The sequence below is a fragment of the Bubalus kerabau genome, chromosome 5 (genome assembly GCF_029407905.1).
Source record: "Bubalus kerabau isolate K-KA32 ecotype Philippines breed swamp buffalo chromosome 5, PCC_UOA_SB_1v2, whole genome shotgun sequence".
NCBI classification, from domain to species: Eukaryota; Metazoa; Chordata; class Mammalia; order Artiodactyla; family Bovidae; genus Bubalus; species Bubalus kerabau.
Window position 1 is genome coordinate 97,892,451 of NC_073628.1, and position 17,686 is coordinate 97,910,136.

Here is a 17,686-nt window from a genome sequence, read left to right on the forward strand (position 1 = left end):
AGCCAAGCAGTGTCTCTGCTTTTTAATATGATTTCTAGGTTTGTCATAGCTTTTCTTCCAAGGAGCAAACGTCTTTTAATTTCATGGCTGTAGTCACCATCTGCAGTGATTTTTGAGCCCAAGAAAATAAAGTCTGTCACTGTTTCCATTGTTTCCCCATCTATCTGCCAATATGACTAGGCGTTAAAGGCAAGGTGGTGTTTGTTTTGTTAGCTGCAACACTGAGCCACCGAGTAAGATGTTTGCCTCAGCAAGGCCAACTGAGGCCACATGGTGAGGCCACCATGTAACTTTCCAGCTGATAGGCGGGGCTGAGGTCCCAGCCAACATTGGCCACCTGATGAATGAAGAAGACAGACACCTCCACATGGTCCCAACCATGGAACCACCCCCAGCTTTCAAGTCTTCCTAGCTGAGGCCCCCAGATATTGTGGAACAGAGATAAGCCATCACCCCGGTAGCCTTCCAAATTTCTGACCCTCAGAATTAGGATAAAAAAATGGTAGTTATGTTACACCACAGAGTTTGGGATGGTTTGTTACACACTGGGCAGAAACTGGCACAGCATATCCATTACCAGACGGTGAATGTGTCTGTGCTAACATACATACTAAGCATGGCATATACATCCTGACGGTCTCTCTACCCCTCCTGAAAAGATGGCTTCCATCTGCCTCGAAGACAACAGCTGCAAGTCCGTTGACTAAAGCCTCTGCTGAAGATCATGTCTGCGCCCTTGTCGGATCCACGTCTTTCTTTTTTTCCTTCAATTGAAGTGTAATTGCTTTACAATATTGTGTTAAGTTTCTGCTATACAACATCGATCAGGTCTACGTGTGTATATATATCCCGACCCTCTTGAGCCTCCCTCCATCCCCTATATGTCTTCCTAATTAACTCCTTTCTGTCCCAAATAAAGCAGAAAGAAGTTGTGGCTGACATCATAACAGACCTACAGTTTTGTTTTGTTTTGTTTTGTTTGCCAAGGGAGGCCCTTTGCTAGAACGGCCACCAGATTGTCCCTGAAGCAGTTGTGCTGGACAGGACCCACCTGGCTGGGAGCAGAACCCGTCTGTGTCCACCTCCATCCACTTTTAGAAGTGTTCAACGACCTCACCTTCACCAGGAGGTAGGTAATAAAGAGTAAATCATAAATAGGATTCACTATGTGGCAAACACTAATCCTCAAAAGAGCTCTGTGAACAGGTGTTATTATCATCTTTTTACAGACGATGCAGCACATAGGTACCGAGATTAAGGATCAGAGTAACCATGAATTAGTGGTGATTCTAAGGTATGGGCCCAGGCTCTAACCATTGGGATGGGCTGCCTTTACTAGAGCTAACGTAGGGAGTTTTTTTAATCGATGTATTTTTCTAATATGTCATGGTATGCAAAATTCCTAAGGCATGAAATAATATATAGTAAAAAAAAACAAAACACCCAGGCAAAGGACTCATATTATTTTAACAATAAAAATATCTTCCGTTTATCTTGCCCTTCTTGTGCCATAATGGGAACCTGGGAACTTGTTAGAAATGCAGAATATGTACACAGGTATACCTGTGGCTGATTCATGTTCATGTGATGGCAAAAACTATCACAATATCATGAAGTAATTAGTCTCTAAAAATAATTTTTAAAAAGAAATGCAGAATATGGGTTCCCCGCCCCAGACCTACTGACTCAGAGCCTACTTCCTCCCACCCCCAACCCCTGCCAAGCTCCACCCCCTGGCAGGGTGGTGGTTGTTAGTGATGTATTCAGTGAAAATCTGCTTAACTTAAACACCTGAGCACAGAGAAGCCCTGCCAGGAACTGTTTCAGGGCTGGTTTGTAAAGTGAATTCACCAGTAACTGCTAGAAGTAACATTTGGTTTCTTCAGAAATACCACTGCCTCCAGGGCAGGCACACCCTCAAGTGGTAATTATTACCATTACCAATAATTACCAATAGTAATAATTACCATTTATGTAGATGCTTATTATGTGTCAGGTGTTGTTCAGTTTTTACCAGGTGTATCTTCAAAATAGCCTTAAGGAGGCCAGAATTCTCCAGGCCAGAATACTGGAGGGGGTAGCCGTTCCCTTCTCCAGGGGATCTTCCCAACCCAGGGATCGAACCCAGGTCTTCCAAACTGCAGGTGGATTCTTTACCAGCTGGGCCACAAGGGAAGCGTCTTAGGGAGGCAGGTATGATTATTATCCCCATTTTACAAATGAAAAAGTGAGGCCAGAGAGCTTAAATAATTTATTTGTCTTAAGTCATACAGCTAGTAGGTCATAAGCTAGTTCACTCACTTCTTGACTATTTCCTCACCCTTCCCTCCAGAGTTAATCATTACCTGACTTTGGTGTTTCTGGTATTGGTTTTTTGTTTTTTTATTTTTTTTTTTTAAGAAAATAAAGAAGAAAATATTTAACAAGACTAAATAAAGGAAATAAACTAATTCAAATGTAATGAAATCGGGTGCACATCTTTCTGCCAGTGAGGCTGTAGCTCAGTGTGGATGAGGTAAGACTACTTAAAGAGTCTGGAGAAAAAGCATAAATACGATTTTTTGTTTTTGTTTTTCTTTTATTAAGTAAAAGGAAAGGGAGTTCAGGTGTGTGATACAAAGGTTCCAGTTTGATCAAATTCTACAAAACCCTTCCCCACCTTGATGAGAGCCACTGCCTCCCTCAGCCACAGGGGACACGCGGGGAACGCTGCCTCGGGGAGCTGGCTCACACTGTCTCACACACACTCCACTCCTGCTCCGTCCCAAGAGGTGAAGGCAGAGGGCGTGCTGGTTCTCTCCGAACTACTTGACACATAGAGACTCGGGCCAACTCTTCAGAGGAGTCTCTTACGACACATGATATTTTAAAAGATCTGAGCAGAAAGTAGGGCAGAGGGCCATGTAAGCAGTGCTGTGTGGCAAATGGAATGTCCCGGTCTGTGGAGTTGTGGCTTGGAACAGAAGCCCATCAGGCGTTGTATGACGACGAGGACACGCTGCCCCCGTGGCCCGTCCAGTTGGTGTGGATGAATTGGCCTGGCTTGGCCACGAGTTCGTAGGTGTGTGCCCCAAAGTAGTCTCGCTGAGCCTGGGGAACAAGGGACAGGCTGGTTAGGACAGAGGCAGGCACGGAACTCCGGGCACCACCCAGGTGGATGTTCACCACCCACCCTAAAGCTTACCTGGATGAGGTTAGCCGGCAGCATCTCGTGTCTGTACCCATCGTAGAAAGAGAGAGCAGTGGTGAAGCAGGGCATGGGAATGCCTGCCTGGACACCAGTACTGATGGCCCGCCGCCAGGAGTCCTGAGCCAGAAAAGCAAAGCCAGAAACTAGTGACTAGCTCTCAGAAAAGACAACAGACTTTCAAGTGTGCGTGAAAGAGCAGATGCCCCTCAGAGCAAAACCCAGAGACGGAATTCCCGTACCACCCAGCTCTGGGCTACACACCTGGCAGTTTTCCACAGCTGACTTAAAGAAGTCATCCAACAACAGATTCTCAAGTCCTGGGTTTCGGTCAAACGCATCTTTTATCTTTCCCAGGAATACACTGAAATAACCGAGAGAAAGTCGATGAATCTCAAGTAGCAGGCTGACAGCCTGGCAGAAAGGAGGGGAAGTAACAGAAACCCCAGCGAGCTACGAAGGCACCTGTCCTCCCGACCCCACCCCTAAAGCTTGCTGTACGGACCAGGAACACCGAAGCCCAGGTCACGAGAGGCCTGGGCAGAGGGCATGACTGTGCACACAGAAGCACTTTAGACGGGGCAGTGTAAACACTCAAGTAACTGACACACAGGAGACACTTAAAGCTGCCTGGTGGCCAGTGAGAGGACTCCGTGCGCAGCTCCAGGAAAGCCCTCCTGAGAGCGCCAGAGCCCCTGGTTCCCCACCAGCACTCACCTCCTGATGATGCAGCCCCCCCTCCACATCAGGGCAATGCCGCCATAGTTGAGGGTCCAGCCAAATTCAGTGGCTGCCTGTCTTAGCAGCATGAAGCCCTGAGCGTAAGAGATGATCTTGGAAGCATAGAGGGCCTGAAGATGGACACCAAGACTCATCAGAACTGCAGTCAGCACACGGATGCCCTATCCTCCCTGCCCCCTCCCCATTCCCCCCAGCAGCACAGATCCTACTTCCTCATCCCCACCCCCCGAAGTGCAAGGACTACAGCTTAGGACAGGCTGCAGATCCGATCAAAGGGCAAGGCTGGACTGTCCCCGCTCCATGTGGCCTCAGGATCTCTCCAACAGCAGCCCCCTCCCCCACCCACCCCCGACAGGGCCCGCACACCTTTCGAATGTCCTCCAGGAATGATTTCTTATCTCCTTCAAACGGGACATTCTGAGGCCCCTTCAGCTTTTTGCTGGCTTGGATCCTCTCATCCTTCAAAGATGATAAGCATCTCGCGAAGACGGCTTCTCCTGCGTGGGGGGAGGGGGTAGATTATGTGTCACCGATGTGCACACACAGAACCCGAGGAGGAGCGCTCAAGCCGGAGTGGGTGAGGGGAGCAGGAGGGGCGCACGACTTCAGTTTTACAAAGAGCTGAAAGTCTCAACCTTAGGCCACCAGAGTTAAACTTTCATAAGAAGCTCAAAACAGTTAATCTGAAAATTAAAAGTCCAAGTCGGTCTTCCACATAAACACGGGTATTCAACCACAAAGACCACCATGAAATTCAAAGGGGGTGCTTTAAGGGGAAAAATGAAGCAGCAAAATCACTATTATTAAGAATGAACTCGGTGTTGGTCCAACAGTAAAATTTCTGTTTCAGCTGGGAGGACTTTAATTTTTAAATGCTCACCAACAACTCAATTTATTTTCTTTTAAGCACTAATACCCACAACTTTGAAACAACCAGTACATTCAGAAGTAACACAGACTTCACCCTTCATAAAATTACATTTTCTAATTCTCACAGTTTAATTTTCGGTATATCCATGATCATTGTTGCAGTTTAACAGTTTTATTTCATTTGAGTAAAAAAATTTCAATATAGTACTTTATCTTTTTGGTGAGGCATAGAGGATCTTAGTTCCCTGACTGGGGATCGAACCCACGGTGCCTGCAGTGGAAGTGCAGAGTATTAACCACTGGGCCTCCAGGGAAGTCCCTCAGTATAGTATTAACCACTGGACCTCCAGGGAAGTCCCTCAGTATAGTATTTTAATATTAAGACCATTTGGTATCTTAAAAATCATCACTTATAAATAGTCGCCCAATTGACAATTTGCAAAATTAGAATAATTGACCATTTTTCCCAACAGACAAAATGAAGTAAAATCTTTAGGAACTAACAGGGGACTCGGTTTTGAGGAAAGAATTCTGGCCATAGCCTTGAGAGTGGGTGTCTCCCTGGCCCTGTCCGCCTCTCTGGGCTCCTGCACACACGATGACTTAGCAGTCGTGGGTAAAGGCTTCGAAAGACAAAGCACAAGAAGGCACGCGTGGTGTAACCGCAGGGTTGCTTAGAGATTAGACAGAAGACTCGCTTCCCCATTGTTCAGCAAGCAAGAATGGCGCCTGGCCAGGAGGAAGCCTGCCTGCCGTCCACTAGGAAGGGACAAAGTCTCTGAAACATCCGAGTAGGACTCTCTTGAGGGCTCTAATACTCATACATTTGAGTCGATGTTGAACGAACCGCTCCCAGTTACTGGTCATGTGGCCCGCCCCCGGATGGTATTCAGATTAGCTAAATAGCAGTCCACTTCCTTCTCTGTAGAGCTGGACTAACTGTTTCCCTCCTCACCAGGCCTGCAACCACCCTGTTCAATGTGAACAGTGAAGCGTAATTAACCACGAAACCAAAGTGGGAGATTAGGAGGGAAAGGCAACCCGTTTCTGGAAGAGCCAACAGTGCTGGGGAACCACTCTGCCAGGAGCAATGAACAGCCTGTCAGTAAACAGGCCAGAGCCTGCCTTCATTCTTCTTTTCAATCTTGCCAGGTGTATCTACTTTATTCTTTTTTATTTGTTTTTTTTGTCACATAGAAAGGCATGAGGGATCTTAGTTCCCCAACCAGGGATTGAACCTGTGCCCACTGCAGTGGAAGTCCCTATTTTATTCTTAAAGAACCATCATGCAGTTCTATTAATCCTCTTAGTATTTTTATCTCTGCTGATTATTTCCTTCTCTCTACATCTTTTTGAGTTTGATGTTTAGCTCATTAAGATAAAAAAACAAGGGTGGGAAGGATATAAGACAACTTCAGGACAACAGTACTCTTCTAAGAACTTAGGAAAGAAATATTAAAGGACTAGAAACGCATAAGTAATATTTTTCTAGATAACTGAGAAAAAACCTTAGCAAAATAGTAATAAATGTTGAGTACCTAGGCTTTTATTATTATGTGAACTGTCGTATGAAAAATTCCATTACAGTTACCTTTCCTATTAAAAAGACCTTAAGTCACTGACTGTAATTAAGTCCCTAATGGGAAAATGACCCAGGGACTTCCCCGGCATCCAGTGGTGAGGACTCGGTGCTTTCACTGCAGGGCCCCAGCTTCTGTCCCTGGTCAGGGAGCTAAGATCCACAAGCTGAGCAGGGTAGCCAAAAAAAAAATCCTCAAAGTCAAACTGCAAAAGACAGATAGTGATTCTGGAATTCATCTCAAAGCTCACATGACTGGCAGAAGGATTACAAAGAAGAGATTCAAAGGCAGCTTCAGCCTCTCTCACACTGTAACCTTATGCAAATGCAGAAAGAGCAGACCGCACTTGGAAAGCCAACTAGTTTGAACAGGCGCTCTGAAAGGCCTGCTCTCAGGGGCAGGCTACACTAACACTCCAGAAGGATGTCAGGATCAAAACCGAGACGGAGGTTCAGTCAAAAGCTGAGCGTTACCGATGAGGGTGACGGGCACGCCGTACTCCAGGGCGGAGATGGCGGTCCACTTCCCAGTGCCCTTCTGCCCCGCGCTGTCCCGGATCTTTGGCAACAGGTGTTTGCCATCAGCATCTTGGAACTTGAGAATATTGGCTGTGATTTCAATCAGGAATGAGTCCAGCTCTGTCTTATTCCATTCCTCAAAGGCCTGTGTGCAAGGCATGAAAGAAAGCAATGTGAGAGAAACCAGGGTTATGCAGGAGACACTCCCCAATGGACTCATCCTTCTCCCCTGTCAACACTGACGGCTGCTCACACCTGAAGCTGACCGGCTCCCCTCCAGGACACTCCAACACTTCTCCCACCAGCTAAGTTTTATGCTAAGAGTCAGCTGCGTCTGATTGCAGCCTGTTGATGCTGGTCTTCTGATCACCAGACTATGCTTCCCTGAGCCGGGTGTACCCTCACCTCGCATGGGTCTCCCTACAGTCACCTTTCTCCAGCAGTCAATCTGGAGAGTGGCCTCTTACATCCCTTTACTTTTCTTTACAATAATGATCATGAACTAGCTTTTTATAATCAGTCATTATTGTCTGTCCTCTCAAGATCCATGAGGGCAGGACTTTGTTTTTTCCACTAATACATCCCCAACATAGAAGAGTGCCTGGCATATAATCCAGTACTCATATTATGTAAACCAATTAAATATGAACACACACAAAAAAGTAATGTTTCTATGAAAACTAAATCATTGTTTTTGAAAGAACAATAAAGAAAAGTCAGTAAAACAAGGTAAATGGGGATGACACATTTAAAAATTAGGAGGAAAAGTAGAGAATCTGGAAGGACTCTGCACTGTGTACCTTGCAAGTAAGCATCTTTCAATCATGTTCCACTGGAAATAACTGGAAGGACGAGCTCCAGATGAGGAGGCTGACAGATGCCGATCAGCACAGCCACACTTAAAAGGACCGCTCATAAAGTGACGGGTGGGTGAACTTCTGAACATACCTTCCTGTATTTTCTTTTTGGGGGACTGCACTGAAAGGCATGTAGGGTCTTAGTTCTCAAACCAGGGATGGAACCCATGGCCTGTGCAGTGGAAGCTCAGAATAGGGAACTTCATTGGCAGGCCAGCAGTTAAGACTTCCACTGGTCAGGGAACTAAGATCCCACCTGTTATGCGGCCAAAAAATAAATGTTTGCCTATTTAATGATGCTGAAGTATCTAAAGAGTACTAACATCTGCAGTTTACTTTGAAGTATGTATTTCAAATATATATAAAATAAATATATTTATATAAGATAAAACTAATAGAGGGATGGACAGATACTCAATAAAGCAAGTACTTAATATAGTAAAATGTTAACGGTACAGTCTAGGTTGTGTGTATGTAAGTGATCACTCAAATTCTTTCAGTTGTGTTGTATGTTTGAACACTTTCATAATAAAATGTTGGTGGAAATGCTTGTTTCCATCTCTAACTTTATGATTAACTGTCAGCCAGTCCCACCTTGATCAAAAAAACGGGCTTCTGTTGCTCCTCCCACGAGGGACCCTGCAGTTGAGTGACACTGGCCTAAAACACCATCCCTGGCTGAGTGACCGCCTGTCACATTTTGTGATCCTATTACTGAGAGCAGCCCCTGGATTAGGCTGAGTCCAGCCAGGCCACCAGAATGACCAAGGGAAAAAGAGTGAGCAAGATTTACTGCCACCCACCTTGAGGCTTCCCAGCTGGTGCTAGCAGTAAAAAAAATCCACCTGCCAGTGCAGGAGACATGGATTAGACCCCTAGGTCGGGAAGATCCCCTGGAGAAGGAAGTGGCAACCCACTCCAGTATTCTTGCCTGGAGAATCCCCATGGACAGAGGAGCCTGGCGGGCTTCAGTCCATGGGGTCGCAGAGTCAGACACGACCGAGCACGCAGCACTCCCGCCCCGCCCCTGCCCAGGCTCACCTTGGCCATCTCCGCGTGCCCCATGGCCAGGACGTCCTTCATCAGGTGGTAGGCCTCACAGATGAGCTGCATGTCCCCGTACTCTATGCCGTTGTGCACCATCTTCACAAAGTGTCCCGCACCCTCGTCCCCCACCTGTGAGAGCCACAGCCAGGAGGCCTTCAGGGGGCCACAAAGCACACCAGAGGAGCCCATGTCCCATTCTTTGGCCAGGCTCCCTCCCCAGACCAAAAAAATTGAAGAAGTATCTATAGTATTTTCAACCGCAAGGGGAAAAGAAGCTGGCCAATTAAACCACTTGTACTTTAAACAATGTAGAAATGTTCTGTAGTTGTGATGGCCACTGAGGGGTAAGGAGACCTCAGATACAAGGTCTGGCCCTCAACCATGTAAGCCCAGAAATGTGTTCTCGCCAGGGTGCCAGAGTGGACAAGGCACTGATGTATAATAAAGCCAGCAAGGTTATAAAACCACAATACCAGTCTGTGAATTTATGATGAGAAATTTAACTTTGTGTGGTGACCAGTGTTAGTCCAAGTGACACCCTCCTCTGTCCCTGTGGACAAGCCACAGGGGAAGTCAGAGTACCTGAAAACTGGCTGGAGGGCAGGGAGTCTGGACAGGGAGGGTGACGGGGCATCAGACTGCACGTCAGGTGCTGCCATCTCCAGGACGGGGACGTGCCTGCCCGTGGACGGTGCTGGTGGCCCAAACGGTGTCCCCGTGGCCACACAGCCGGGAGGAATGCTGTCCCAGGTCACCCTTACAGAGGCTTCCGCCCACCTTTCCACTGCTGACCTACCCCCTCCTGGTTTTGACACTTTCTTCGGCCGTGAAATCACATGGCTGATAACACCTTGCTTCACCCCTTCCTTCCTGTAACTTCAGCACTGAACTAAGCGGGGCCTGCTTTTAGTGTCTAGACCAGTTTTTTCAATAACCTAAGGGGAAGGCTTGGGGCTATGGAAAATCAACGAGAGTTGACCAAGATACACAGGCAAGTACTGTTATTTTCTCCATGGTTATGTCCTAAATGTATCTAAAAAAAAGTTACTGCCACTGTACCTTCATTTTTACTGTAGCAATTTATTCAAGGAACAAACTCCCTTCCCAATCCTCCACACTTGTGAGGAACTTACTCAGTCCTCTGAGTCACAGCACCAGCCCCTCTTGACACAAGGGTTTCTGACTGACCTCAGTGACCACGGATTAAAGTGTGAGGGCAGCTTAGTCACCAGGCCCTGTCAGGCCCAGGCATGGGGAGGGCCCCTCCTTCCCTGTGTCCTTGAGTCCTTGTTTCATCCCTGCCTTTTATCTCATGTAAAACAAAACATCATAAAAATGGCACGTAGAATAAAATTTCAGGGGATTAGGAGCTAAAGCAATCTTGGAGGTCACCCAGCCCAACCCCCATATTTGACAAATGAGAACACTGAAGCCCATGGAAGACAGTGACTGAAGCCCAGGGGACAGTGACTGAAGACCATGGAAGACAGTGACTGAAGCCCAGGGGACACAGTGACCATCTAATGTCACAGTTCTAGTTAGTGGGGAGCCAGCTTGACAACTCAGGTGTCCCCAGCCCAGTGCTCTGTTCATTGATGGGATGGACTAAGGCTGTAACAAGAGACAGAATGTATTTTATTCATAACACAAAATATAGGAAGGGGAAGTATTAGCCTTGGCCTCTGTCACATTCAGTGAGGGCAAAAAGCTGCAGCTTTTCTGTGCTAATCTAGCACAGAGTGCCCATCCCAGGAGCAAACTCCACATTTGATTCTGACATTCTTTTTTTCGGCTGTGCAGCTTGTGGGATCTTAGTTCCCTAACCAGGGACTGAACCCAGGCCATGGCAGTGAGAGTGTAAAGCCCTAACCACTGGGCCACCAGGAAACTCCCTTGGCATTCTTTCTTTAGCCATGAAGTAATATGACTAAAAAATCTTAGTTCACCTTTTCTTTCCTGATCCTTTTGTAAGGAATCCATATTTTAGATGAATTGAGAAGGGTTGCTTTTAATATCAACCTCCAGTTATGAATATTAAGATAGAAGGAATGTACAACAGACACGTTTTAGACACCAGCTATGCTAGTGACTTAAGAGACTGAGGCACTCATGTGACAACGCAAACCACCGGGCCTGCAGCGATCCTCTGCACCCTCTGCCCGCGGTGCCAACCGGCTCGAGCGGGGCCCAGAACCTACCCAGTCACAGCAGGGTTCTCCTGTCCCCACTTTGGCGGCGATGCCTTGGAAGATGGCCTTGATGTGGGGCCTGTGGGAGGGAAGCGCGTGGTTCAGCTGCCAAGAACAGAAGGGCTGAGGGCTCCTTAGGTTCTCAAGGACGGCCCCTCCCACCCAATTTTTCTTTTCTAATGGAAGGTGGGAGTGCCCTCGAAAAAGTCATGAATAAGCTAAGTCCTCAAGGTAAGCCAGTCAGAAGCTGCGGACTATCTGATTTGAGATAGGAGACAAAAAGCCTGGGCGGAAGGGTCAGCAAGGCCCCAGGAGAAACTTCTGTGCGTCTCAGAAAACACATCGATCCCCACCGTTCCCACAGAGCCTTCTATTGTCTGGAATGATGTTATCACGGATGGCAGGATCCTGGACAGACAGAACCCGGAAGCACTTCCAAGAGCTGTACTCCTTATCGTTCGGAGAAAAAGCAGCTGCTCTGCATTCCTTGCATGCCTCCTGTACCTTCTGACACCTTTTCCTTCTGTTCTCACTGCTAACCAATACAGGCTACTTCACAAAAGGGATTCGGTGAAGAAACGAAACCTGATGGGGCTGCACAGGATGAGGGGCCGAGGCAGCTCCACTGTAACCCTTTAGAGCTTCCCTGAACTTGACTCACTTTTTCAGGTAAAAGTACCATTTCTGCTCCTGACGGGCCAGTCTGGAAAATGCATTCAAGGGAACTGGAGCACTCATGAATGTCTGTATAGCACTTTCCTGTGTCCTGTCTGCAATTCTAACAGCCCTCACTGGGCGGTACCCAAGGTAACTCTTTTAAGCTTTTGAGAAGCAGGAAGGCCTCTGCCTCTAGATTTTAACACTGTGAAGAAAATCATTAGGGAAAGACTGAAGGCAGGAGGAGAAGGGGGTGACCGAGGATGAGATGGTTAGATGGCATCACCAACTCGATGGACATGAGTGAACAAGCTCCGGGAGTTGGTGATGGACAGGGAAGCCTGGTGTGCTGCAGTCCACAGGGTCCCAAAGAGTGGGACATGACTGAGCAAATGAACTAACTAACTAAGCATTAGGGGAGTAATTAAAAGAATAATCTTCCCCAATAAACCCCTCATCTCTGGGGACTGGATTTGATCACTCCTGTTTTAATAAATTCTTCTTTTTTTTAAACTTTTTTTGTCCAAGCCTCAAAGCATGTGGGATCTTAGCTCCCCAATCAGGGACTAAACCCATGCACCCTACAATAGAAGCTCAGAGTCTTAACCATAAGGCTGCCAGGGAAGTCCCCAATCACGCTTTACTTTGTCGCCTAATATAAGTCTACAATATTTGGAAACCAAACTCATTCAAAAAAGCACATTGCCTGTCCATGTCTCCCTCACAGGGATCCTTCCTTTTCTATTTCTTTCTCTTCTGCTCCATCTATTGTCCTCTATCTGGCTTTCTCTTTTCCTGCAGCCTCAGCAGTGGTGTTTCCCTCAGTCTAAGTTACATACAACTAATTACTTGCATCTTTTCATTTTAATCCTCTACCCGGCTTATCACCCCAACCCCTGTGTTTCATACAGCCCACCTGTTACATCATCACCAGAGCACCTCCCTTCTGGCCGACTACCCGTCCTCTTACACAGAGCACGGTGGGCAATGTAAAATTCGTTTCTTCCTCAGTTAAGTAAAAATTCTCTACCTGGTTTCCAGGGAACGGAAGAGGCCCCATCTGACTGCCATTATTCACAGTGATTAACTATACATATCTGAGCTGAAGAGGCAAACCTTACTCCTAAGTCCAGACAGTGCATTATCTGAGCTGCCTTCTTAAAGCCTCTGAACCCTTGAAGCCTACTTAGAACTTCCATTATTGGTACTGGAGGAAATAACAGAGAGAAAAAGGAAAAGAGAAACAGGTACACACATTACATCAAAGCAACAAAACATAAAAGACTATGTCCAGCATCTCCCATCGCCATCACTCAGACTACACAGAGGAGAGTGGGTGGCAGGGCTGGCCTCCACCCGCTGATCTCCAGGTCCAGGCTCCCTGTGCCCATGCGGGTGGTGCCTGCGGTACTCACCAGGCCTCCTTGTTCCCTCCCGGCATAAGCGACGGGCCATATCGGGCCCCGTCCTCTCCACCGCTAACTCCGCTCCCCACAAACAAGATGCCCTTCTCCTTGAGGTCTCGACACCGTCTCTACAGGAAAGAAAAAGAATTTCATCATGTTTCCTAAAATCAGTTTCTCCCACCATATAAGACAGGTATGGACATCCCACATTTGACTTCAGTGACCCAAGAATCCAAGAATAACCTGGCCATTCAAGATATTTAATTCCCTCAGTTTGGAAACTTAAAAAAAAAAAATCCATGGACGTTTAAGATAGCTACCCAAAGGGAGGGCTTCCCTCGTAGCTCAGTTGGTAAAGAATCTGCCTGCAATGCAGGAGACCCAGGTTCGATTCCTGGGTCGGGAAGATCCCCTGGAGAAGGAACTGGCAACCAACTCCAGTATTCTTGCCTAGAGAATCCCCATGGACACAGAAGCTTGGTAGGCTACAGTCCATGGAGTTGCAAGAGTCAGACACAACTTAGCAACTAAACCAAACCAACCCAAAGGGAAATAATACAGCCAAACATACATTCTCACCTTACAGACCTTGTACAATAAGACTCAATGAAGAGGTGGTTTAATACAAGCATGACTTATGGCCACTCGGCACTCAGATTGTACGGGGACTTTCCCAGCACATGAACCCATTAGAGCAGTGGCCCTCACCCACACTGCCCAAAGATGTATAAGGATTGGTGAAGAGAAAGGGACATGAGCATAAACGCCCAGCTTGCTGAGTCTAAGCAGCAGTCATCCTTCTGAGTTCCATGTGTGACCAGTGAGAACCTCATCCATCAGGTATGTCTTGATGGCCAGTCCCCAAAGAATCAGCACCACAGAAGGATATCCACTCTTCCGTAACATGTGCAGCGCTGCTACTTTTTTTTCTAAAGTGTTCCCAGAACCCGGAAGAAAGTGGACTGAGGAACACTCACCATGGTATCCCTGTATTCAGAATTTCCTCCATCAATGATGATATCACCAATGTCTAGCAAAGGTACCTGTTAACCAGACACCAGCATTAAGACAAAGAAATGAAAGACAAAAATGAATATACCTTGACCAGTTAAAACAAACAAGAATTTATCCCAAATAACCCCAGCCTGAAAGTGTGTGTCTGTGTGTGTGTGTGTATAAAGTTTAATCTTCAACAATCCTCTCTGAGGCTAGAGTTGAAAGTCAAAGTGTCATTCACTCAGTCATGTCTGACTTTTTCAAACCCTTGGACTATAGCCCACCAGGCTCCTCTGTGCATGGAATTCTCCAGGCAAGAATACTGGAGCAGTTTGCCATTTCCTTTTCTGGGGGATCTTCCTAACCTAGAGAGAGAACCCGGGTCTTGCACACTGCTGGCAGATTCTTTGCCGTCTGGCCACTAGGCCAGGGAAACCCTATTTAAGCTTAGGGCTAGCAAGCAAACCCAGTCAGAACTCTCCACAACTGAAATAATTCTTTTTAACTAAGGTTTTTACAACAAACAAATCCTACTTGGAAAATTTTCTATGTCCAATGGGTACCACGTATCTGATTTGTATTCCTAGATTGGATTAGTTTTAAAAGATCTATAAAATCTCTGCCTGGAACATAAAGTGGGTCCAGTAAATATCTAATGGTTTGGTATATGAATAAATGATTTAATCACCACCATTTGAAGATGGCAGGAAAAGACCAGGCGTTGAACAAGAATATCTTCCTATGGCTCGCCAACTAAGCTGGCTTTATCATTCAATCTCCCCCCAACAAGGGAGATTCATTATTCAACCTCCCCGCACAAGGCTCCAGTTTACATTACTTAATACTGTCCTGTGCTGAAGAGTGGACTTCCATGGTGGCTCAGATGGTAAAGAATCTACCTCCAATGCAGAAGAACCACGTTCGATCCCTAGGTCAGGAAAATCCCCTGGAGAAGGGAATAGCTACCCACTTCAGTATTCTTGCCTGGAGAATTCCATGGACAGAGGAGCCTGGTGGGTTACAGTCCAGGGGTTCCCTAAGAGTCAGACTCTCTCACACGCACACAGTGAAGAGTACTCTGCAATTTTGCAGTTCATTCCGTCCAAACTAGTCCTGGGCAGCCTGACATCTTACTACACAAAAAATCTGGTGTGTCATTTATCACAACGTTCTTCTTTTCTAGATCATTTTTCAACAGAGGCATAGTGGAGTCTTAACCACTGGACCTCTAGGGAAGTCCCAGAACTGGAAGCTTTTTTTGAACATCAAAGATAGACTTCACTGAGATTACTGATATTTCTATTCTGGTTGATAATGAATTCTTACTGACATGTCTCTTGGTGGCCTCAGAATTTTATATACAAAGAATTATCACCACCCAAGTATATACTGTTACTTAATTAACGCCAATCAAGTTAACCACCACTGAGTCATTAAAGCAGTTTTGTCAGAAGTGAGCAGATTGCATCTAGAAACTGAAAAGGGACAAAAGTTCTTAACCAAAAAGCAGTGAAACAGCTAAAGGAAGTCCTGTCAGATGAGTGGCAGCTGGGAGAGAGCCAGCCTCACCAGTTTCTCAATGAAATCATCGACGGCCTGACCGGCCTTCACAAGCAGGATGATCCGCCGTGGCTTCTTCAGCTTGGACACCATTTCCTCCAAGGAGTGAGCGCCAAGCACCTTAGTGCCCTTCGCCTCGTTGGCCAAGAAGTCATCAACTTTGGAGACTGTCCTATTAAAAGCACAGACCTAGAAGGACAAAGGGCCTGATTAGGAGACCTAGGACACAGAAGACCTTCAGACTGAGGATTAAGGGACAAAGGGTTTCTATACAGCCCAAGGTTTTGGGAAGGGAGGACCCTGATTCTAACTCTTCTCCACCCAAGTGCTGATGGATCACCGTAAAGTTAATTATAGGATAAAAAAGCAAAGGACTGGATATAAGCAAAGGTCAACTGCCTGTAACATATTGGGCCAGAGCCTGTCACTATTTGGTTAGGACTTAAATCTGGGAACTGGCTAGTTCCAGATGTTACCTTTTGTCACTGATAATCCTTGTATGTAAGTCAGTTTAGTACTCACACCCGAACTTTCCTCCAGATCCCATTAGGCAATAAAGTTGAGATCTACACTTTCAGAGGGATCTCTCCGCCTCAGGAGAGGGGCAGGTTTACTCAAGGTCACCTTGCAGAATGGGCGGGTCCATTCAGCAGGACTCCTTCCTGAGAGGACTGTAGAGTGGGCCTCCCACCCCCACATGTAAAGCAGGGGTTCTCTCTCTTGCAAAAATGTTAAGCAGCAACAGAGCAAATAGAAAGAGAACCACATTCCAGGTTACAAGGGATCTTCCAAATCATAACAGTCCCCAGCACTCAGGGTAAGGCACCGAGGACCCCTAAGGGAAGTGTGCCCCTCCCCACTTACCACAAAGCCATGGTCATTCATGTTCAAAATTAAGTTCTGGCCCATGACAGCCAGTCCAATCAGGGCAATGTCAGCTCTGAAAGAGGGGAAGAGGAACAAAGGAAACTTGTCAGTTGCACTTAATTCATCACAACTCAAGAGTTTTCTAGCTTTTGATACAATTAACAACTCATCTTAACTTTCCTCTAGCTCACTCCTCCCTTTTGCACTTTAGACCCCGGGGTTGCAGCCTTCAGGCCACCCCCCATCGACCACTTCGCGGGTCCCCAAGTTCTCCTGGACCAACGACACATGCACAAAGAGGGGGTTCCCGGCACAGGCTCTTCTGTGCTACGGCCGAGCTGGTGATGACGCGTCCAAGGCCTTCCGTCTCTGCAGCCGGGCCGTCCAGGGGCCCGAGCTGCCCTCGGCCACGCCTGTCCCCTCCTCTCTCTCCTTTACTAGGAACGGGATCCGCCCGCGTCACCGCGAGGGGCAGAGGGGCTGGGTCCCAGGAAAGGCGAGGCCGCGGGGCTGGCATGGGGTCCGGCGCTTCTCTGGAGATCCCGGGCTCCGGGCGCCACGAGGCCGGGCTCTGGAGACCCCCGGGGCGAGGCGACGTCAGGGGCGGCTCCGGTGTCCGCGCCGGCCCCCGGAAAGTTCCCTGGCCACCCGCGGGGCCACTCACTGGGCCATGGCGGCAACGGCGGCGGCGGCAGAGCGGGCTGGAGCAAGCAGACCCGAAGTGCAGGGAGCGTACGGCGAGGATGATCCGGCGGAGTCCCGATCCCGCTCGCCCCCGGAGGCCCTGGCGGCGGCTTTCCAGCGCTGGCCAATCGGAAGGACGGGGCGGAGTCTTGATGCCACGCCATTGGTCCGGCCTGGCGCCTGTTAGACCACCTGAGGAAAGTAGGCCCGCCCATTCCTAGGACTGGTTCAGGAGAGCTCCGAGCACATCGATGACATCTCTTGCTCGCCCGCGGGGGCGTGGCGCGGGCTGTGGGCGCGGGTCCCCGGCAAAGGACAGTGGGGCCTGAGTTCTGCTCCGAGCCTCGGTCCGGAACAGTGGTGGCTCACGTCGGGCCGCGCTTTCCAGTGAAGCGGGCACTTGGACGCCTGTTGTTCAAGTGTCCATCACTCCCTCCCTTCGCCGCGGGTACTCTGGGGATTATGCGTGGAATTGCTCCACCCTGGACAGGGCCCGAGGTGCATTCCTCCTTTTTAAATTGTTATTT

The 17,686-nt window shown here is 47.8% G+C and overlaps 1 protein-coding gene and 1 long non-coding RNA gene across 3 annotated transcripts; one reads left to right on the top strand and one right to left on the bottom strand.

Moving 5' to 3' along the window:
- Positions 1-1,997: 1,997 nt before the first annotated feature.
- Positions 1,998-3,691, top strand: LOC129653070 (uncharacterized). The gene is made up of 2 exons (XR_008714949.1): positions 1,998-2,193; positions 3,545-3,691. It is a non-coding gene; the product is annotated as an uncharacterized LOC129653070 (long non-coding RNA).
- On the bottom strand, positions 2,558-17,275 carry PGD (phosphogluconate dehydrogenase). Of its 2 annotated transcripts, XM_055582357.1 has the most exons (13): positions 17,140-17,275; positions 16,473-16,548; positions 15,618-15,797; positions 14,030-14,095; positions 13,062-13,180; positions 10,999-11,068; positions 8,795-8,929; positions 6,852-7,041; positions 4,295-4,425; positions 3,905-4,038; positions 3,452-3,551; positions 3,185-3,307; positions 2,558-3,090 (listed from the first exon to the last, which is right to left on the bottom strand). In XM_055582357.1, the coding sequence occupies exons 1-13, from the start codon at positions 17,145-17,147 to the stop codon at positions 2,971-2,973; spliced, it is 1,452 nt and encodes a 483-aa protein (XP_055438332.1). In that variant the 5' UTR covers positions 17,148-17,275; the 3' UTR covers positions 2,558-2,970. The 2 variants fall into 2 exon arrangements, with proteins under 2 accessions (XP_055438332.1, XP_055438333.1); XM_055582358.1 differs by lacking the exon at positions 8,795-8,929.
- Between the last annotated feature and the right edge of the window lie 411 nt (positions 17,276-17,686).

Coding starts and splice junctions, on each gene's coding strand:
- PGD (XM_055582357.1), bottom strand. Junction 13,181..14,029: donor CTGAATACAGGGATACCATG/GTGAGTGTTCCT, acceptor TCTTTCCTGTAG/AGACGGTGTCGAGACCTCAA. Junction 8,930..10,998: donor GAGAACCCTGCTGTGACTGG/GTAGGTTCTGGG, acceptor TGGCTCTCACAG/GTGGGGGACGAGGGTGCGGG.